Source organism: Trichechus manatus, unplaced genomic scaffold (genome assembly GCF_000243295.1).
Source record: "Trichechus manatus latirostris isolate Lorelei unplaced genomic scaffold, TriManLat1.0 scaffold00133, whole genome shotgun sequence".
Taxonomy (NCBI): domain Eukaryota; kingdom Metazoa; phylum Chordata; class Mammalia; order Sirenia; family Trichechidae; genus Trichechus; species Trichechus manatus.
The window spans coordinates 7,618,364-7,641,282 of NW_004444069.1; the positions used below are offsets into that span (position 1 = coordinate 7,618,364).

The window sequence follows — 22,919 nt, forward strand, 5'->3', positions numbered from 1 at the left end:
CTCTAGCAGGAGCCTCATTCTCTGCTCTTTGCTTGACTGGGAGCTCTTTGATGACAGCATGATGTTTGATTTACCCTGGTATCTCCACAGGATATCGCATACAGCTGGCCCTCAATAATCTGTGTGACAAATTTCAAAGAATAAAGATTCCTAGTTAAAGTATTTGTAAAAACAATGGCATTATCCTGTGCATTCTTGATTTAATAGCCAATCCCATTCTAAAGAAATAAGCAGAGATTAGGTCAAAGATTTAGATAAGAAATTCAATGTTGCATTATTTAGAACAGTACAAAAATGGAAAAATGTTTAATAGTAGAGGATTGGCTAAAATACATTTTAGAATGAAAAAAGTTTCATAAACAATCAAAAACTATAGAAACATAAACTCAATTTTGTACATTTTGTATATATGTATATACTTATATACATATAAGGAGTCCCTGGGTGACAGAAAGTTAAATGCTCGACTACTGCCCAAAGGTTGGCAGTTTGAACCCACCCAGAGGCACCTCAGAAGACAAGCCTGGTGATCTGCTTCCAAAAGGTCACAGCCATTGAAAATCTTGTGGAGCAGTTCTACTCTGCACACATGGGGTCGCCATGAGTCAGAATTGACTCAACGGTAACTGACAACAGGGTGTCAATATAAATTTGATGAATCAATTAATTCTCACTGCATCCTTACAACAACTTATGAAGTATGTGGTATTACTCTCATCATCTTACAGATGAGGAAACAGTCTTGGTGAGGTTATGAAAGTTGTCTAAAGCCTTACAGATAGTAAGGGTCAGAACAGGGATTTAAAGCCAGGCCTGTCTGATTCTAGAGCTTGAGGTCTTAACCTGATACCTGGAATTTAAAATTATAAACCCTAATGGTTAATCTGGAGTCCCTGGGTGGAGCAAATGGCTAAGTGCTGGATACTAAGCAAAAGGTTGGCAGTTCAAATCCACCTAGAGGTGCCTTGAAAGTAAGGCCTGGTGATTTGCTTCCAAAACGTCACAGCCATGAAAACCCTAAGGAGCAGTTCCACTCTACATACATGGGGTCTCCCTAAGTCGGAACTGACTCGATGGCAACAAACAACAACAACATGTACACAGAGAACCAAGCCTGTTGGGAAACAAGGCCGAAATGTTCAAGACCATCTCCTTGTGGTTAAGAATACAAGTGATTTAATTTTCTTCTTCTGTATTTTTCTATGTTTTCCACACTTCTTACAAGGAACACACTGTTAGCTTTATAACCAGGAAAAAACAAAGTTAAAAAAGAAAAGGGAGGGAGGAAGGAAGAGAGAACATAATGGGTCATCTAGAAGCCACAGTTTGCCCTAAAGCTCCCCATCAGGTCCTCCTTCCCCACAGTGGTTTTTACCATTGGGCTTCATCCTCATTGCTCTGAAAGCACGTGAAGGGGGTAAAATGGCCCTCAGAAGTCTCTGAAAGGGTGGATGATGCCTGTTTCTGAGTCACAGGAGGTTATACTGAGTTTCTCCTTGGGGATGGCTCTGGATTTTTCCTAAAGTCACAGTAACCTCTGAAGTACACTCACCTCTGCCCAGACAGCCGCAGATGGTAACCTCAGCAGGATGGGATCTGTCCTCCCCTGCCAGAGCTCTGCTGGCAGCAAAGGAAAACCCAGGAACCAGCTTTCTTCCAGTAAGAATTATTTTTAATGGTTTAAAAACAAGTCTGTACAAAACCTGCACCCCCAACTGGTGCTTCCAGTCCACTGGGGGATCGCGAAGGTCTCTTCCAACACTATCTCTTTGGCCAATTGTGCCTGAAACCTCTGCAAAGACAGTTTGAAAACAGGGTCACCTCTTCCAGTTTGACCAGATGTTTGCTCTCAGCTGAGGTTTATAAAAGGTTGCAAGCCCTAGTCATGCAAAATTGAGGGAGAATGGCTGAGAGTTCAGGGGTCCTGGATCATGAAGCTGGGCAGCCATACTTCCCGGACTCTCTCCAGCAGAGGAGAGTGGGGCTGTAGTGTTGCTTTGCCACCTACGCAGGGCTGGCTGAGCTGCTCAGGATCTAAAGCTGTAGATTTGGCTTCACAATGCCCTGCCCTGGGGCATGTCCTATGACCTCAGGCTCTGCTTTAAGCATTAGGATTTCATGCTTTTAACTAAAAAGTTATTAAACAATAACCACCTACATTGGCTTATTGACTTTTTACTCACTCCTAAGAAACTAGTGGATGTAGGAAAACTTCAAACCTATCTGCTATGAGGTGACTCCAGGAAACTGTATGGTAACAGGAGAGAACCAAGGATGAATGGAATCTGAGTCCTAGGATGCAGTAACAAGGTATGTGACATGTGGCATTAAGCAAATCACCTTCCCTCCTATCTCAGTTTCCCAAATGAAAGATCAAGGGACTTGGATGAAGTGAGGCTCTTAGACGAGGCCTTGGAGCTGCGCTGTGCTGCTGTCCCCTGGCAGGTACACAGCATGGCAGGTGCTTTCTCCCTGGGCCGTCAGGGGCCATGTGGGTATCAGTTACATACCTGTCTGATTTTCCAGTTGGAAAGGACATGCTTTTGTTTCCAGTTGGCTGTTTGAGTTTTTTGGCTGCAATGCATTTCTAAAAAGATAAGAAACCATTTAAGCTGGTGACAACAATGACCACTAGACACACAGGAAAATACAGCTGGCTCAGGTGGCTCATCAAAGACTCCAGCCCCACAGATATAATGTTGGTTTCCTAGCAACTGGACACTTGTATGTGTTTTGAAAGTCAAGGGCATTAACATCAGCTACAAAAGGAACAGAAGGGTGCCACACAGCCTCACCCTCTCATGCCAAACTTCAGCCCCATTCAGCTCTGATGGCACTGACACCCATGTGGGCAGATGCAGGCTTGTGTGGCACGAGAGGGTGTGTTTGTGGCCTGTGGCTGGAGTTCCCATGGCAGCTAACACACAGCAATACCCCTTACAACCCCACACCAGCTTTGAGAGGCTTTTTTTCCTTCCACTGTTGGAACAGTTGATGGGTATTGTGGGTATTTGGGAAGAAATGAGGTGAGGGAAAAGATATGCAAAGGAAAGGATTCCTTGATGGATCTTCTTCCCAGCACACGAGCATGCTAGTATCACCATGGTATCTTCCTTACCTTGCCGGACTGGGTCTGCTTATTTGGATCAAACTGGGAAGGTTTGGATTTGCTGTTTCCTGGAAGGTGAGAAGAGAGATGCCAGTGATCATGTGAGGGAGTTCACACGCAGAAAAGGCTCGCTTCTAGGCTGGGCACACAGCAACCACTCAGGAAGGGCTGGCTGCCACTCTGCTACCACTTTGATGGGGAGCAGCTCACGGCAGATGCACATGAATAAAGCATGTTTCGGGAGCTAAGGGCAGCCTGAAGACCAGGCGCACTTCTCAGGAAGTGAGGGGCAGGGGGCTAAAGCCCTGGCAACTTTCACGTCAAGGCTTGTGTGTGCCCAATGATGCCACTGTACATAAGGTGGGTTCTGAGGTGCTATTCCTGCAGAAAGGACCTTTTCTCTTTCTTCCAAAGGGACATGTTGCTAAGGAGCCTGCTATAAGGGCCAAGAAGCCATCTGCAGCCCCTTCAAAGTGGATGGACTCTTATAGGTTAAGGAACCATAAGAATGTCACCTCATGAGCATCACGTTTTTTCAACAAAATCTTTGCTCTGTGTGTGTGTGAGAGAAAGAGAGAAACTGTGTCTCTGGGCACAAGTTATTGTGAGGAGCCACAGTCACAATGGATGACATCTTGCTAGGCCCCCGCAGCAGCTTCTGGGAGAGCTCGCTCCTGTGGGGGAGGGGAGACAGCTTCTGACTGTCACTGCTGTTTCTCTGGATTGCTCTAACTATTCTTGTCAGTGCCATGTCTTGGGCAGGGCTTGATATGGGTCTAAGCTAGGCTCTTCCATCACTCCACCGCCTCCTTCCATCAGTGTGGCCAGACCTTTCCCATAGGCCACCAGTTCTGTTCTCACCTGCAAAAGCCTTGAAGTCTGACCTGCTGTAGTCATAAGGGGTAAACTCTTTTTCTGCTGGATCTGGGTCCTTTGGCTTCTTGGAAATTTTGAGTCGTTTCTTCCCTTGTTTCTGGTCTGTAGTCCTTGGATCACTTATTGTTCGCTCTCTCTTTTTAGCAGCATTCTCTAGCTGTATATTTAACATATCGTAGGAAAGAAGCATGAATGTGTATGAGAGGGGAGATTCTTGCCTGCCTCCAGCAACAGCACGCTGCAGTGCCTCGGCCGCCTACATGGTGTGGAAGTTGACGCAGAGAGAAAGCGTCGGAGAGGGGAGAGTCCTGCCTGCCTCCAGCATCAGCACGCTGCAGCAACTAGGCCGCCTACAAGGTACAGAAGTTGACTCAGTGACGGGAGAGGATGGGGGCTGGGATTCTAAGCAGCTCTAGGATGGGAGTATAATCACACTTAGGCTTACACCGGTTGGAACTTCATGTTCTTAACTGGAAAGGAAGGGGTTAAGGATTTCAGAGTACTCTGGGGACAGTAGAGAGTTTACTAGGGCAGAGTGGGACACACAACAGGCTTCCATACTGTAAGCTTCAATACCTTGTCTACTATCATAGACAAGTAAAATGGTATATTTACCATAAGCACAATGGAAGAAACCAGTTAAGAGGAATGATAACATAAACTGTTTTGAGGGCAAAAGGCGCTAGGAGACAAGCAAAAATGAGCTAACAAAGAAGGCATGTCATTTGAAGCCCAAGGAAAGCCCTCCTCAGATTTTAGACGGCAATCCTGACTATCACCAGGGAGCCCAGTTTCTGAAGACAAAGCAGAAGAGGCTCACGTACCGTGGCCTGTTGTCGAACAGACATGGCTTGTTCCGCTGTGGCTTTGTACTCTTCCTTTGCCTGTTCCCGGGCAGCTGCAAGAGAGAACTGTCATGGAGGTGCTGAAGCCAACAGCCAAGTCTCCATCTTCCTCTTAACCTGACCCCTCAGCAGCAGTCACCACAGCTGACACTCCCTCCCTTCACTGGCTTCTGGGCACCAGTCTCTTGTTCTCCCCCACCTCTCTGACTGCTCTTCATCTCCTTTGCCAGTTCCTCCCCACCTCCTCAATCTCTGTAGGACAGACTGTCTCACTGCTCAGTCTTAGCCCCTCTTCATATCTTTACCCTATCTGACACTTCCAGCTGGCTCCTTGCTCATGAATCCAGACCAACAGAACCAGTAGCCGATTTGACATCATTCTGAGGATGTTTAATAGGGATCGAAACCTTGACATGTCAAAGACCAGAACCAAAACCATTTCCCCCTTAAACTGGCGCCTTCTACAGTCTCATTCAATTGATGGCAACTCCTTCTTTCTAGTTGCTCAGGACAAAACCTTCTTGTACCCATGGATTCTTCTTTTCTCTTACATACCACATCCAACTCATCGTCAAATACTATCCGCTTTACTTACAGAATAGATCCAGAATCCGAGGATTTTTCACCACCTTCTCTGCTACCATCCTGGTCCAAGCCACTGTCACTTCACACCTGGATTACTATCATGTCTCCTAACTGGTCTCCCTGCCCTCACCCTCAACAATCTATTCTCAACCCAGCAGCCAGAGCAACTTAAACATTTTAATAATTTTTTTTTTTTTTGCTGTTGAGAATATACACAGCAGAACATATACCAATTCAACAACTTCTACACGCATGATTCAGTGACAATTGATTACATTCTTCAAGTTGTGCAACCATTCTCACCCTCCTTTTCCTTCAATAACATAAACTCATTGCCCTCTAAGGTTTTTACCTAATCTTTCAAGCTTCTGTTGTCAGTTTGATCCCTTATAGATAGTTCTTACAAGAGCACAAAGCTCAAGGCAGACATTCTTTACTGATCAAACTAAACTATTATCTGGATTAAGGAAACTTCAGGGGATATTTTTGGTTTAAGGTTTAAAGATTATCTCAGGGCAATAGTTTTGGGGATTCATCCAGCCACAATGGTTCCAAAAAGTCTGGATTCCATGAGAATTTGGGAAAATTGCAGTACATGTCCCCATTCTCACAGTGGGCACTGCTTGCGTGCCTCCCTCACCTAGCACTCTTCTCCAGCCACACTGGTTCCTGGCAATTTCTGGAGCACACCCAGCAAGCTACCACCAGAGGGCCTTTGGATTTGCTGTGCCATTGGCCTAGAACACTCTGTCCCTAGATAGCTGCAGGCCTCTGCTCAGACATCGTGTTTATTAGACTACCTTCTCTGGCCACCATATGTAAACAGCAACCATGCTTTCCTGCCCCCATCCCAAGCACTCCCTACCTCTTTGTCTGCAAAGTACTGACTACTATTGGACAGAACATACATTTGTTTATTGCCCACCATCCCCCACGAGAAGGTGAGCTCCATGGGGCAGGGGCTCTGTCTGCTTTGTTCACTGCTCTGACGCTTTGCTGAATGAATAAACAGACTGGATGCAGAAGGGTTGATCTTTAGCAAGCACACTGACTGGCTGACTAAGTTTACAAGCAAGTGAATGATACCTGTTTGCTCAGCTGCCTTCTTCTTTGCAGTTTCTTTAGATTCTTTCTGTACCTGTACCTGGCTTGCAAGCTTCCAACGATTGCTAATCTACAATGAAAACAAACAAACAAACAAAAACTCCCAAACTCAGCCACCTAAGAATGCCTTATTTTTTAATGAGGTGATGCAGGGCGTGCTAACCTAACTACACACATTCTAAGTCAGAAAGTCCAAATCCAAGGACATGGAAAAACAAAATCTCATGCTAGTTTTCTCTATAAAATACTTATTAAGAAGGACCAAGTACAACTGTATTCCAGGCACTGGCCTGGATGCTGTCACAGCCATCAGCTTATTCCATCCCTCAATATCCCTGGGACAAAGATGTTAGCATAACTCTCATCTTAGAGATGAGGAGACAGGCTCAGAGAGGCTAAATAACTTGTCCAAGGGGACACAGCTGGTACATGATGGAGCTGGGACTCAAGCCAGGGCTTCTGCAAGTCAAGCATGGTGAGAGACGAGTGCTTGCCCAATGCAACACAGCCAAGGAGGAAAGGAGGAGACAAGGCAAAGGCCCCACCTGACTTCCTATTTCTAAAAACAGGACAACCCACAGTGACAGGGCTGAGGTCTGTCAGGGTGTTGGCCTGATTCTTGTTGACTAATTAAAGAGTAGTGCTATGGGCAGGGGAAGCCAGCCCCCTCACCCCCACATCTGATCAGAGCATGCACTTCCTGCAGGGAAGAAGAGGGCTTTCAACAGACAACAAGCTGCCTCCCAGGAAAATCTCAACGGGATTCAGGGACGTGTGTTCTTATTCTTATTCAGGATGCTGTTAAAAAAAAAATAAACTGAACTATATTAAGACAGAGTGTTTTCAAATTTAAGCTGTCACTCGTAAGAGCCGTAAAGTAACGTACATATGTAAAAATGCATCAAGCTGTACACTTAATATCTGCACGTTACTATGTGTAAATAAAACTTTAATTAAACAGAAAAGCAAAATACTGTTTCTTAAAAGGTTTCCAAATGTTTTTGAGAATCTGATTAAAATTCTGGACACTTTCCTTAGAAACACTGCACAGATACAAAATGCTTTTTGCCTTCACTCTCAGAGGGCTCACAAATGATCTGAAGTCCATTGAGCCACAGATGGGCTTGTCTAAAACGGAAACCTGGTGCAAATAATTAAGAAGCTCCCTTTTGACATCTAGGTCAACTGACATAACAAAGTTTTTTAAGAAAATATTCTGCATCCCACTTTGGTGAGTGGCATCTGGGGTCTTAAAAGCTAGAGAGCGGCCATCTAAGATGCATCAATTGGTCCCAACCACCTGGAGTAAAGAAGAATGAAGAACACCATAGATACAAGGAAAGTATTAGCCCAAGAGACAGAAAGGGCCACATAAACCAGAGACTTCATCAGCCTGAGACCTGAAGAACTAGATGGTGCCCGGCTATCACCAATGACCGCCCTGACAGGGAACACAACAGAAAGTCCCTGAGAGAGCAGGAGAAAAGTGGGGTGCAGAACTCAAATTCTAGTGAAAATACCAGCCTTAATGGTTGGATTGAGACTGGAGGGACCCTGGAAGACATGGTCCCCGGACTCTCTGTTAGCCCAAAACTAAAACCATTCCCGAGGCCAACTCTTCAGACAAAGATTAGACTGGACTATGAGACGTAAAATGATACTCGTGAAGAGTGTGCTTCTTAGCTCAAGTAGATACATGAGACTAAATGGGCAGCTCCTGTCCAGAGGCAAGAAGAGAAGGCAGAGAGGGTCAGGAGCTGCTTGAATGGACATGAGAAATCCAGGGTGGAAAGGAGGAGTGTGCTGTCACTGTACAGGGAGAGCAACCAGGGTCACATAACAACGTATGTATAAATTTTTGTGTGAGAGACTAACTTGAATGGTAAACTTTCGCTTAAAGCACAGTTAAAAAAATAAAAAAAAAGAAGTCCCCTTTTTTCTTTCAAGGGTGTTATAGACAGAATTATGTCCCCCAAAAATATATGTTGGAATCCTAACCCCTATACCTGTAGAGGTAATCCCATTTGGGAACAGAGTTTTGTTTGTTATGTTAATGAGCCGTATCAGTGTAGAGTGTGTCTTAGACCTAAAAAGACTCTGAGACATAAAAACCACAGATCAGGCACCAGTTGCCACGGAATCGATTCCAACGTATAGCGACCCTACAGGACAGAGTAGAACTGCCCCACAGGGTTTCCAAGGCTGTAAATCTTTACTGCCAACCTTTCAGTTAGCAGCCGAGTGCTTAAACACCGCGCTACCAAGGTTCCTTAGATCAGGCACAGACAGAAGCAAGCACAAATGGGGGAATGACAGATGGCACATGGAGATCCGCAATGAACGCAAGATGAATGCTACGGAAGCTGAGACAAGGATTTTCCCCCAGAGCAGGAAGACAGAGTCTACCCTACGGCCGGAGCCCTGAATTCAGACTTCTACCCTCCTAAACTGTGAGAAAATAAATTTGTTTGTTGAAGCTACCCATTTGTGGTATTTCTGTTATAGCTGCCCTGAGAAACTAAGACAAAAGGACTTTGAAAACTCTTAGAAAAGGTGACAAATCCACTTACTTCATAGATTTTAGACGATGGGTCAAGCTTGGCTGCCTGAGAGATGTGGGCACGGTGTTCAAGGGAGGGCAGGTACTGTAGAAAATGGAAACAGGCATGTTAGATGCTGTAAGAGATGGAATCTGGTCTTCTTGTTGGCTTCATTTTAGAAGCCCTCAACTTGAAGTCTCAACCTGGAGACCTGGGGACAGCTGACACACACCATATTCAGAGGCCTCCTCTCTCCAAAGACGTCCTGCCTTCTTTTCCAGGTCAAAGGCAGCTAGCTATGCCTACAGAAACTGCTGCATGTTCTGTCAGCTCTTAATGTACATGACTATTACTCACCATTCGAAATGGATTTTCGAAGGATTCCATTATGCTCTGGGCCTTTTTCTGTGCAACTGTTAATGGCCACTTTCCATTTTCTTCAGCACTAGGTTCCTGAAGGGGCACAGAAGACAGAAAATGATCATTTATAACCATGAAGATAACTCAAGAGGATATTAGTCATAGTAATATTAGTGGCTAATTTTTCTTAAGCTCTCACTCCTATGTATCAGGCACTGTAATAGCACACAACAGGGTGTCAATATAGCAGTCCTTGGGTGGTGCAAACAGTTAAGCGCTCAACTACTAGCCAAAAGGTTGGCAGTTCAAACCACCCAGAGGCACTTTGGAAGACAGGTCTGGCAATCTGCATCCAAACGGTCACAGCCTTGAAAGCCCTATGGAGCAGTTCTACTCTGCACACATGGGGTCATCACGAGTCAGAACTGATTCAATGGTAAATAAAAACAACGGGGTATCAATATAAATTTGTTAACTCAATTAATTCTCACTACATCTGTACAATAACCTATGACGTACGTGGTGTTACTTTCACCGTCTTACAGATGAGGAAACTGAGGCTTGGCGAGGTTATGAAAGTTGTTTGGAACCTTACAGCTAGTAAGGGTCAGAACAAGGATTTAAACCCATGTCTGTCTGATTCTAGAGCTTGAGGCCTTAACCTGATATTTGGAATTTAAAATGATAAACCCTAATGGTTAATCTGGAGTTCCTGGGCAGTGCAAATGGTTAAGTGCTGTACTACTAATCGAAAGGTTGGTGGCTCAAACCCACACAGAAGCACCTTGAAAGTAAGGCCTGGCGATCTGCTTCCAAAAGGTCACAGCCATGAAAACCCTATGAAGCACAGTTCTACTCTAAACACCTGAGGTTGCCATAACTCCGAATTGACCCGAAAGCAACAAATAACAACAGTAATTGTTAATCAGTGAAATCACACAATGCTGAAATTATGGGTTCATAAAATTTGTGCTATCCTTTTGCTTAATTTTTAGCTATACTCCCTTGCAACACAGAGTACAGGGAGACTACAACCTCCTTTCCACTAAACAGATGCACTTCCCTATTAATGCAGCCTAATGTTTATGTTAACATTTTTTAGCTGCTGAATCATTTTGATGGCTCATGTCAACTTTGTGATCAACTAAAGCTCCTAGACTTCTTTTCTTACCAATTGCTAAAGCAAGACCCATTCTCAATTTATGTAATTAAGTTAAAAAAAAAAAAAAGTTAAGTCCAAGGTAGCACATTTTGCAGGTGCCACTTCACCTCACTGGCTTTGGCCCAGCACCCCAGCATGATGGAGTCGCTGTGAATTTTGATCTGTAACCTGCCGTACTACCAGCTTCTTATTATTTGAATATTTGCTAAGCTCAATACCTGCATTTATCTAAGAAGAGAGTATTCTTGCTTCTCTGATTTTTCCTTTCTATCACACTGGCTGTTCTCTGCAGTATTAAGAGTTTTATCTGCGCATTCTCCTTTTTATTGCTAGCATTTCAGTATTCATCAGTCCGGACCAACAAATGCAAGGATCCCATGGTTCAAATCACTGGCAGAAGCAAGAAGCCACTTAATAAGCAGGACAGACTGGAAGGCGTTGTCACAATCCAATGTATATTCCAGGCCCAGTTTAGCTGCAATGGGCCTCCAGACTGGCTGGAGTCACTAACTACCATGCCTCAGTCTCCTTTCTGGGTTGGAAAACATTTCTACTCACTTACTAGTGCCTGCACACCTGCTCTTCACTTTTTCTACTGAGCCACAGCACAGAGAAATGCTCTTCAAAGTTTTCTCTTCTTCACTCAAGGCAAAATAAATGGTGATGGCGCCAGCCAGGAAGGTAGGTGCAGCACACACTTTACAGTTCATCAGAGATACCCCCTCCATCTATTCTGGGATGAGCTGCCCCCTGATTGCACTATATGTGAAAAGTCCTGCTTCTATGTTGACTGAGCCCATGTCCTCCTCCCTGCTATGCATTAGTACCCACTAAGACGTCAGCCTTTCCATGGGGACTTCTTCATGCATAGACCACCCCCTTGCCAAACTGTCTCACGCCCTTTCCCACCCCTGCTCGCCTTTACTTTTGGCATTAGTCTCAGATGTATGCAATACTCCAGGCAGATAGCTTGCTTGATGAACCCAATAAATCCCTGTGAACCTACATCACCTCAAAGAAGTTTCTCTATTACTCACGTTAAATAATGTGATGACAGCAGTAGCAATCAGGCACTTGGTATCCAGTGAGGCCTCCTCTTCTTTTTGGTCAGGGAAGAGGCTTGCCTGGTTCTGAACTGGCACAGGTCCTGTAGGTGAAGAAGTCAGTTAAGGTCAAAGCCAGCTGGATTTCATACAAGGCAGTTATCCCAGCCTCTTTCAGATATTCTAGAGGGCCCTCTATGTTACCGCTGGTTGGGATGATAGGATAGCCATCTGGTGGGGCATGGGAGCAGTCATGAGGTCCAAAAAGAACATTCTCCAATCTCTGCATCAAAAATGAAAGCAACAGGCTGGCATGAAAAACTTGCAGGTGTGTTAGCAGTTTTCCCTGCAGTGTTAAACACTGGTTTCTGTCGGGGAGGTTTACTTTCCAGTGACTCTGACGGATAGCTTTCCCACAAGAAGAGGCAGCAAACACAACACTTTACCTCAGGATTGGGCAGTGGTCCACTCTTCTTCACTCCAGCTGCAACTTCAGACTAAAGAGGAAGAGTAAAGAGAATCTGAGGAAAGTTGTCTCAACGTGGCAACACACACACCTTCCCCAGCACTAGACAGTTCCTTCACTAGTGGTTCTCAAGAGCCCAGAGATTTTCTTTCTTTTCTTCAATCCATATAGTGCCTGGCACATAGAGGTGCTCAACAATTATCTGCTGAATAAAAGAATAAAACCCTTTATCGTGACTAAGCATAATACAGGAGAATTCCAATGAGCTTGAAAAAGATTCTTCTTAGTAACCAGGGTTCCTCTCTTTACTTGGAGAAACTGTGGGCCTAAGAAATTTTAAGACAAAAATTGCAAATGTGTTTATCCTCAGATTCTCCTCTTCTACACCTCAAGAGGGCTGTTCTTAAGTCTCCCTAGATCAATAATCTTTCAAACATCATTTACCATATACTGATACTACTACTGAGTCAACACTCTGCAAATTGTTCCAATAGAATAAAAATAAGGGCATGCAAGTTTATTTTAACATGTTGTATTTCCTATGTAAGAGTACAAAAGTATAGATGCCTGTTAGTGTACTTGCACTTGTGCATACACATATGAAGTCCCTGAGTCGTGCAAATGGTTAACATGCTAGACTGCTATATGAAAGGTTGGAGGTTCAAGCCCGCCCAGAGGTGCCTTGGAAGAAAGTCCTGATGATCTACTTCCAAAAAACCAGCTGCTGAAAATCCTATGGCGCACAGTTCTACTCTGACACACATGGGGTCATCGTGAGTGGGAGTTAACTTGATGGCTACTGGTTTTCAACTAGTATCCATGGTTCTTGTATTTTCCCAGTCATCTAGTCTTTAAATTTGGGGTGGGATATCTTTGACTCCACCTCCATTCTCCGATATCCAATTGCCTCTTAGATAATACCTCTAAAGTACTTACCACTGCCTAAAAATAAATGGCAGCCATTTTCACCATCTGTTATTAAGTCCCATAATTTTTGCTTTCGATGATGCTTTTTGTACCTGTCCTTTCCTTTCCATTTCTGTGACTACCATACTCATTGTGGCACTGTCACTTCACATGTAGACCACTGCCAGGCTTTCAAAACCACCTCCCTCTGCTGTGATCCCCACTCCATTTATCCTACCTGGTTAACTGCAAGAGCTAATCGGCCCAGGCACTAGGCATTACTTGCTGTTGGATCATCAAAGATAAGGTCATAAAATAAGACGGATGCATCATAGTTCCTGACTATCAAAAAGAAAAAGCAGCTGAATCCAAGAAGACACATCCACTGTTATTAACCCATAATTTCCTCAGGGTTGTTTTAAAATGGAGACTAGCTCATGTATATAGGAGAATACAATGGAGTAAGATGCTAACAAAAAGAATAGGCCTGCTCGGCTGGGGCCTTTCATTAAGTAGAAAAGCTTCTTACCTTGAGCAGGGGCATCTCTCGAGCCTGCTGGATTAAAAGATGCATTTCATTGATCTGCTGCCGAACAAGAGGTGGTACTGGATTACAGCAAGCTATGATGCCCTGAGGTTCCCTGAAGACAAGGAAGAAACACAGTCCTTAAGGCTTCCAGATAAGAATGGTGATGTGGCCAGAGCACCACAGCTGAGCTGAAGATTAAGGAGACACATTCCTGTCAGGTCACAGCAGAGTATGAGAGCCTAGCAGCCTGGCCAACCTCTTCCATGTGTGCGTTTGTTACACAAGACTCCTCTTAGTGCCTGGCTCCTGTAAACAGGAAAAGCTGGACTAACACCACAGCTTTGTTAATTCTCAATTCTGCAATGGTGTGAACAACAGATTATAAACTTTTGATTCTTTGCTTATATTTCGATTGACATCATAAAACAATTTAAAATCACGAGATGTTTTAATCTGGAGGAAAGTACAGATGAGAGAATCTGAGATACTCTCTTGCATTAAAAGCGGATGCTGTGGGCTTAGACTTACACTGGGCTCAGTAAAAAGTGGAACCATTGAAACAGTTCCAACACATTAGGTTCCACTGTTAAATGGCAGCCTGAGGGCAGAAACTCTTGGACTTGGATTGCTTGGACTTGCTAACTTCTTTAGAGCACTGATGTTCTCTGAGTAAGCAGCTTTGGGTAACAGCACTAAGAAAAGCTTGGTCTTGAAGGACATGAGATCTAAGAGAAAGTCAGAACGTATTCATCAGCTCCCAGACTCACTTAGGCAGTTCTTCAGCTATCTTCAGCATCATATGGTTTGGCAGTACATATCTGGAACAAAGCACGCAACAGGATCACGTTAAGTTCAGCCAGCAAGTTCCATGAAATGCTTTAACCCAGGGGAAAACATAACCAACTTTTATGGCAAAGAAATTAAAAAGTCCGTTTTTCCTTGTTACCAGATCTACTCAGTCTAGAAGCAAGTATTAAAAGACTCTCATCCCTTACCCATAACTTTCATCTTCCCTGCGGGCTGTTTTATCCCTCCAGGCAAACAGCAGCTGAAAGGCTGTCAACTGCTGCGTATTGAGGTGCTTCTTTTGCTTCCTATATAGTTCAAGGTAGGACTCATCTGTGAAAATGGGCTTGATGAATTTCTGCAAAACATTAGAGAACAGGCAAGATCAATGGGAATCACAATTGTGCCCTGGTCTCTTCAGAAGCTTTGCCTCTTGTCAAAATCGGAAACAAAGAGCTCGAGAGAGTGCCGGGGATTGTCCGACCCTGGCGACGGTTTACCTTGAGGCAGATATCTCTGCTCCGCTGCCACACCACCTGCAACTGCACTGGCTGCCCGTTGCCTCGCTCCCACAGCTCTAGCCTCGTTTTGTCATAAATGTAAAGGAGGTAATGTGTGTCATCCCGGGCATAGTGGAGCATTTCCTCAGGCAGAGGTCTGGAAATGCAAGAAAGGAAATGGTTTCACTGACTCTCCCCAAGGTCAGCAATTTATCCACTCTGTGGGTGCTAAGTCTTTCTTGGACTCTGACATAAAGAATTCTTTCATAGCCAATACTATACTTATGGCAGCATTTCCTGCATCTTAACATGACAGACCACTGTTTTAACAGCTGGGTAGAAAGGGGGGCAGGGTAATGATGGGATTAAAAATAAGAGCATTGTAGCCCTGAGTTTGAATCCTAGCTTCCAAGTCTGTCCTGGGACAAGTGACTTAACCTCTCTGGTCTCACTTTCCTTATCTGTGAAAAGGGAATAAGGTACTTCATAAACTGTTGGAAGGATTACACAGAACAAGATCCTAAAGCCCTCAGCTCAGGGCTTGGCATATGGTAAGGGCTCAATAATAGGTGGAAGCTTTAGGATTTATCGATTTTCACCTTATATTCAGACTTCATTAGATTCTCTTTAGAAATTGTAGCATGAGGAAATGGGGAAAAACTCAGTGGAGTCTTCATATGACAACTGTAATCTCAGGGAGGTAGTTAGCCATTTGAAAATGAGCAAGGCTTCCAGAAAGTGTGCTTGGGCTCTCTTATAACCTGATACTGCAGTGAATACTTACTATAAGGGTAAATGAAGTACTTACTTTAAAATTCTCTATACCTATGGGAGACCATCTCACACATAGACAACCCCCTACTATGGAGATCTTAGTGTAGACAAGAGACTGGCATGGGGAGATCCTAGCATGGCACATCTCTTTCAACTACGCTTCCATGAAGCTGAATGTAACTGAATCAGCCCAACATAAACCCCGCATATCATCCTAAAACTTCCTGTTGCCCTACGTGGCTGAAAACAGCTGGAAAAAGCCTGGCACCAATCAACTCAAGATTCAGATGGTGTTATGGGCTAAGCACAGGTCTCAGAAGATGAGAGGTTAAGGAACAACCATGCTTTCCTCTGCCATCCACATTCCCCCCAAGTGCTTAAGAGCAATCTGACCGTATTCTCCAATCAGCCAGCTGATACTGCTTGTTTGATTCCACACTGCAGTAGTGTTTCAGCAGATGATCGAGCGAGTGCCTGCCCAGGTTAAGAAGGCGAGCTGCCTGATGGGTATCGAACATGTTTACTACATACAACCCAAAGTCTTTCTGTAGCCATTCTATGTCTGAGTCAGCACCGTGGAAGACCTGAAAACAAAACCAAAGTTATGCAGTTCACTGGTATAAGGCAACTCATGCTCCAAAATGAACTCTGCTTCTAGGTTATTAGAGCACTGGAATTAGAAGCCAGTATAAAGATTAAGATGAGTTCAGTTTTAAATGCTTCCTTTAAACTGGGCCATAGCCTTCTATATTCTTAATTGCATACTCTTAAGGTCTGAAACTACTAGCAATCAATAATACTAAGAAAGCAGCTCTATTAGCTTCAAGTATAGTCATTAAGTTCAAACAATCCTGATGGCTTGGGCTTGTTGCAGTAGCCATTAAAATGATTTAATATTTTCCTGAACAGAAGTGAGTTTAGTTTGAGCTGTTTTTTTTTTTTTTAAAAATGTGCTTTAGATGAAGGTTTACAGAACAAATTAGTTTCTCATTAAACAATTAATACACATATTGTATTGTGACATTGGTTGCCAACCCCATGACATGTCAACACTCTCCCCTTCTCAATTTTGGGTTCCCCGTTTTCATTCGTCCAGCTTCCTGTCCCCTCCTGCCTTCTTGACTTTGCTCCTGGGCTGGTGTGCCCATTTAGTCTCGTGTACATGGTATTCTCGTTTGTTTTATGGGCCTGTCTAATCTCTGGCTGAAGGGTGAACCTCAGGAGGGAAGCTCTGAGCTGTTTTAACAGGACTTTAGACACAAAAGCAGTTTAGCATGTTGTACCCTAGTGAGGGAAATGAAATTATTTCCCTCAACTTTATTGGGTCTGTGTTGAAATAATGAAGTAGTAAACTGAAAAGCACTTCAATCGTGCACTCACAGGCAAGAGCTGGGAAAGGCTGGCTGACCTTAACAATGGCAGGGTCTGTGAAGCTCTCGTTGAGAATGTACATGTCACTTCGGAGCTCCAGGGTGTCGACGATGAAGTCTTCTGTTCGAGTGGAGATTTGCATCAGGCAGGTGAGTCCTAGGAAGCTCCTGTAAGAGTGGTGCTAACGTGCACAGAAAGAGGGGAGGAGAGGAAAAAAACAATATTACTAGGCTTTCCTTCACCATTTTTGAAAAGTCAGCTACAGAGCTAAGTTGTATGGTTAATTAATTCTTACAAAAACAGATCAAAATTAGTACTAATTCTATACTTCTAAAGCAGGTGAACTCGTAGAAGATGTAAGCATTTCACTCAAGGTCATTACAAGTTACCTCCAAGTCGACAGCAAACTCTTTACAATTCAAGAGCTTTTCGTTGAGCTCCACAAGCTCATCCAGGGAGGATATGAAATGGCACGGTGTTTCTTCTACAGGTCTATATAACTGGATCAAGGAAGTATAGTTACGAAAAGAGAGGAATATGAAGTCATCCACCATAAAGTAAAAAATAAATTATGAGTTGGAGAAATGACCAAGGTAGCGAACTTTTACTTAACACAAACTTAAGGAATGTCAAAGTCACGTCAACCAATCTACTTATTTGATTCCTCCTGGGCTACTCAGATACAACCATTAAATTAAGGTTGGGTGCTCACCTGGGGCTGTGGCTTTTGAAGGACTGAATCTGGTGGAGTGAAGTAATCTAGTTCATATTGATAAGGGTGTGCAAACCTGAATAAATGAAACAAAAAAGGAAATCTTTTTGGTTAACTCCATCATTCCAGGAAAACCAATGACTGATCCAATCTGCAAAAACAAACAAGAAAAGAGACCATTGTGAAATTATTTTCTTTTCATAAATAGCATCATTATTTCAGTAATTCAAGTGCATCAAATAAATCAGGTGAAACCTGTTCAAACTTAATGTATGATAATTAAAAATCTATTCACTTATTTAAAAAATCTATTTACTTAAAAGATTTGAGCACTTATTTGCAAAACACTGTATGGAAGGTGATGTGGATGATATAAAAATGAGAAATATATAATTTCTAATAATTTGAAATAACAAATAGGTGAAATGAGAAAGGATGGGACAAATATTTTACTTGTTCATGTACCAACTGTTATTTTTCTTCTGTTTCTGTATCATCTACCTGCATGAAAATTCTAAGTCTGCGAGTTCCTTGAGGGCAAGGGCCACCTTTTATTACCTTTCTTTCTCCAGCACTCAGCTTGTGGCCTCACAGTACACAGCTGGTTCTGAAGGAATACATGCTCAAACAGGCTCTGGTGATACGGGGAAGAAAAAGACCAATACTAACAAAGTTTTTATCACTTTTTCCTTCATTATGTTGTTGTTGTCAGGTGCCACTGAGTCGGTTCCAACTCACAGAGACCTCATGTACAACAGAACTAAACACTGCCTAGTCCTGCACCATCCTCACAATTGTTACCAGGCTTGAGCCCACTGTTACAGCCACCATGTCAATCATCTTGTTGAGGGTTCTCCTCTTTTTCACTGACCTTCTACTTTATCGAGCATGATGTCTTTCTCCAGGGACTGGTCCCTCCTGATTACATGTCCAAAGTACATGAGATGAAGTCTCGCCATCCTTGCTTCTAAGAAGCATTCTGGCTCTACTTCTTCCAAGACAGATTAGTTTGTTCTTCTGGCAGTCTATGCTATATTCAATATTCTTCACCAACACCATCACTGAAAAGCATCAATTCTTCTTCCATCTTCCCTATTCACTGTCCAGCTTTTGCAAGCATGAGGTGACTGAAAAAACCATGACTTGGGTCAGGCGCACCTTAGTCCCCGAAGTGACATCTTTGCTTTTTAACACTTTAAAGAGGTCTTTCGCAGCAGATTTGCCCAATCCAGTATGTCATTTGGTCTCTTGACTGCCCCTTCCATGGGCATTGACTGTTGTTGTTGTTGGTAAGTGCTGTCCAGTCAGTTCTGACTCACAGCGAACCTATGTACAACAAAGCGAAACACCGCCCGGTCCTGTGCCATCCTCACAATCGTTGTCATGCTTGGGTCCATTGTTACAGCCACTGTGTCAACCCATCTTGTTAAGGGCCTTCCTCTTTTTGGATGACGCTCTACTTTACCAAGCATGATGTCCTTCTCTAGGGACTGGTCCCTCCTGGTAACATGTCCAGAGTCTCCCCATCCTTGCTTCTAAGGAGCATTCTATTTCTTTCAAGACAGATTTGTTCGTTCTTCTGGCAGTCCATGGTATATTCAATATTCTTCACCAACACCATAATTCAAAGGCATCAATTCTTTTTCAGTCTTCCTTATCCATTGTCCAGCTTTAGCATGCATACGAGGCTACTGAAAAAACCACGGCTTGGGTTAGGTGCACCTAAGTCCTCAAAATGACATCTTTGCTTTTTAACCTTTTAAAGAGGTCTTTTGCAGGAGATCTACACAATGCAGTACATTGTTTCATTTCTTGACTGCTGCTTCCACAGACTTTCATTGTGGATCCAAATAAAATGAAATCCTTGACAATTGTGTTTTATTGACTATGCAAAGGCATTTGACTATGTATTTCCTAACAAATTACGGATAACACTGCAAAGAATGGGAATTCCAGAACACTTAATTGTGCTCATGGGGAACCTGTACATAGACAAAGAGGCAGTTGTTCGAACAAAACACAGGAATACTGAGTAGCTTAAAATCAGGAACGGTGTGTGTCAGGGTTGCATCCTTTCATCATACTTATTTAATCTGTATGCTGAGCAAATAATCAGAGAAGCTGGACTATATGAAGAAGAACATGGCATCAGGTTTGGAGGAAGACTCATTAACAACCTGCTATATGCAGGTGACACAACTTGCTTGCTGAAAGTGAAGAGGACTTGAAGCACCTACTGATGAAGATCAAAGACTACAGCCTTCTGGGGACCATGGTTTCAGGGGACATCTATGTCAAATGCATAATAAAGTTTATTAAGAAAACGTTCTGCATCTCACTTTGGTGAGCAGCATCTGAGGTCTTCAAAGCTAGACAGCGGCCATCTAAGATGCATCAATTGGTTCCAACTCATATGGAACAAAGGAGAATGAAGAATACCAAAGACACAAGGAAAAGTATTAGCCCAAGAGACAGAAAGGGCCACATAAACCAGAGACTTCATCAGCCTGAGACCAGAGGAACCAGATGGTGCCCGGCTACCACCAAGGATCGCCCTGACAGGGAACACAACAGAGACTCCCTGATGAAGGAGGAGAAAAGTAGGGTGCAGAACTCAAACTAGTAAAAAGATCAGGCTTAATGATTTGATCGAGACTGGAGTGAAACCATTCCCAAGGACAACTCTTCAGACAAAGATTAGACTGGACTATGAGACATAAAATGCTACTCGTAAAGAGTGTGCTTCTTAGCTCAAGTAGATACATGAGACTCAATGGGCAGCTCCTGTCCAGAGGCAAGATGAGAAGGCAGAGAGAGTCAGGAGCTGGTTGACTGGACACGGGAAACCCAGAGTGGAAAGGAGGAGTGTGCTATCACAGTATAGGGAGAGCAACCAGGGTCACATAACAATGTATGTATAAATTTTTGTATGAGAGACTAACTTGAATTGTAAACTTTCACATAAAGCACTACAACAGAAGAAGAGACTACAGCCTTTACTATGGATTACATCTCAACATAAAGAAAACAAAAATATGCACAACTGGACCAACAGGCAACCTTATGATAAACGGAGAAAAGACTGAAGCTGTCAAGGATTTCATTTTACTTGGATCCACAATCAATGTCTATGAAGGCAGCAGTCAAGAAATCAAACGATGTACTGCATTGGGCAAATCTGCTGCAAAAGACCTTTCTTGTAGGCGTATGGATATTATCCTATCACTGACAGCACTGTACTTCAGGACAGATCTTGAAATGTTCTTTTTGACTATGAATGCAACACCATTCCTCTTCAAGCTGTCATCCCTGGCATAGTAGACTATATGATTGTCTGATTCAAAATGGCCAGTACTGGTCACTTCAGCTCACTAATGCCTATGGTATCGATGTTTATGCATTCCATGTCATTTCTGATGACCTCCAATTTTCCTAGATTCGTACTTTGTACATTCCATGTTCCGATTATTAATGGATGTTTACAGTTGTTTCTTCTCATTTTGAGTCGTGCCACATCAGCAAATGAAGACTTCAAAAGTTTTATTCCTTCAGTGTCATTAAGGTCAGCCCTGCTTTGAGGAGGCAGCTCTTCCCTAGCTGTGTTACGAGTGCCTTCCAACCCGAGAGGCTCACCTTCCAGTACTGTATCAGACAGTGTTCCGCAGCTTTCATAAGGTTTTCACTGGCCAGTTTTTTCAGAAGTAAATTGCCAGGTCCTTTTTCCTAGTCTGTCTGAGTCTGGAAGCTCTGCTGAAACCTGTCCAACATGGGTGACGTCGGTGGTATCTGAAATATTGGTGGCATAGCTGCCAGGATCACAACAACAAGCAGCCACCACGGTATGAAAAACTGACAGACGAGTGGTAGTTTTTCATTATACTGAGGACAAAGCTCATTTATTTATCTTAAGTGAAGTTTTTTCAAGATGCTTATTCCGCCAGTGAAGACTGTCTTCTCCTTATTGAATTCTCTAGGGAGCCTTACCTTACTGTTTGAGTCCCCACCTAACAAGAAAGGCAAAGCAGTATAGAGGAAAGACAATTTTAAGAAAACTTGAGTTTAAAGGTCTAGGAGTATGGGAACTCAGCATCTCTAATCCTGTTTTTACATCTATAAAATGGGATGAGAGTAATTGCTACCTCTCAGGATTGCAGTGATTGTTACATGAGGTGATGCTTATGCAGCCCTCTGTCAACATAAACATGTTAGAATAACATCACTCATTGTTCAGATTCTTCATTTTCATTTACACATTTTACAAAAGTGAAATGGAAGTGGAAACGTAATATAAAGACAAGTACTCACAGCAGAAAGGCCAGACACAGATAAACACTTACATGTCTTGCTCAACCTGCTGTGTTCTCTGCTGATGGATGAAATCTGCCAGGGCAGGTGGGACATCTAAGTCCTCAGGACGATCCTGTGGCCGCTCCCGCCTTTCTTTAGAGAGTGCTGGATACCCAGGCAGTGAGAAAAACACCATCACAAAAGACATAAACACATTCATACTTTTTCTTCTTACGGAAGGTTAACTGGTTCCCTTTGAAGAAAGGAAGGAAAGAGAGGCTTTTCCCCTTTACTTGTTATTGCATCAGACTGAAAGGGAAGACTCAGACTTAGGCAGAGTTCACATTAACTTACCCTGAGGTAAGGGTTTCTGAGCATTGGGCTTGATGAAGATTTTAGGAAGAAATGGCGTGTTGGAATTGTCAATCTTTTCTCGAAACTTGAGCTGAGGTCGGATGATGTTTTTTGCATGAAGCAGCCGGAAAGTTTCAGATTTTGTTTTCTTGCTATATTCTCCTGCCTGTGATCAAAGAATACAAAAATATTTTATAACACAGTAACTTGATGAATTAGAAAAGTAAATTGGAACTCATATAATCAGTTTTCCAGGAAGACAACAGCATTCCAAGAACGATTCATCTAAGAATGTATGCGTGCATGCGAGACTGGGAGGGGCAAGGCAGAGAAAAGGCTGTTACTAGGTTGTCAGAACAAATTTATGAGAATGAGCTAGAGGGCAGTGGCCAGTCCTACGTCCAATAAATTAGGACAGAAATGCAAATTAGAATAGGCAAGAGCCCTACTATAAAGCTGACATTTGGACCTCTAGAGAACCTTACAAGAAGTCCTCACCTTCCGGTTCCAGCTGGACACGATTGTTTTGGGGACCTGCAATCCTGCAGGGAGGACAGGCTGTTGATTCTTATTTACACCTGATGCTTCATCCAGTAAAATACCCTAAGAG

At 43.3% G+C, this 22,919-nt stretch overlaps 1 protein-coding gene across 1 annotated transcript in view; it reads right to left on the reverse strand.

Annotated features, from left to right (window-relative positions):
- Positions 1-1,646: 1,646 nt before the first annotated feature.
- The window catches only part of EXOSC10 (exosome component 10), a 34,520-nt gene continuing 13,247 nt past the window's right edge, over positions 1,647-22,919 (reverse strand). The window contains exons 4-25 of the mRNA XM_004385163.3: positions 22,808-22,912; positions 22,310-22,475; positions 22,006-22,120; positions 17,669-17,744; positions 17,346-17,456; positions 16,994-17,137; positions 15,979-16,169; positions 14,812-14,968; positions 14,521-14,669; positions 14,293-14,343; positions 13,526-13,637; positions 12,071-12,121; positions 11,829-11,907; positions 11,619-11,728; positions 9,417-9,512; positions 9,090-9,164; positions 6,502-6,589; positions 4,810-4,883; positions 3,971-4,142; positions 3,119-3,177; positions 2,511-2,587; positions 1,647-1,792 (exon numbers count right to left, since the gene is read on the reverse strand). Of these exons, the coding sequence (XP_004385220.1) occupies positions 1,762-1,792; positions 2,511-2,587; positions 3,119-3,177; positions 3,971-4,142; positions 4,810-4,883; positions 6,502-6,589; positions 9,090-9,164; positions 9,417-9,512; positions 11,619-11,728; positions 11,829-11,907; positions 12,071-12,121; positions 13,526-13,637; positions 14,293-14,343; positions 14,521-14,669; positions 14,812-14,968; positions 15,979-16,169; positions 16,994-17,137; positions 17,346-17,456; positions 17,669-17,744; positions 22,006-22,120; positions 22,310-22,475; positions 22,808-22,912 (2,289 nt within the window). The 3' untranslated portion in view covers positions 1,647-1,761. The remainder of the gene's footprint in view (positions 1,793-2,510; positions 2,588-3,118; positions 3,178-3,970; positions 4,143-4,809; positions 4,884-6,501; positions 6,590-9,089; positions 9,165-9,416; positions 9,513-11,618; positions 11,729-11,828; positions 11,908-12,070; positions 12,122-13,525; positions 13,638-14,292; positions 14,344-14,520; positions 14,670-14,811; positions 14,969-15,978; positions 16,170-16,993; positions 17,138-17,345; positions 17,457-17,668; positions 17,745-22,005; positions 22,121-22,309; positions 22,476-22,807; positions 22,913-22,919) is intronic.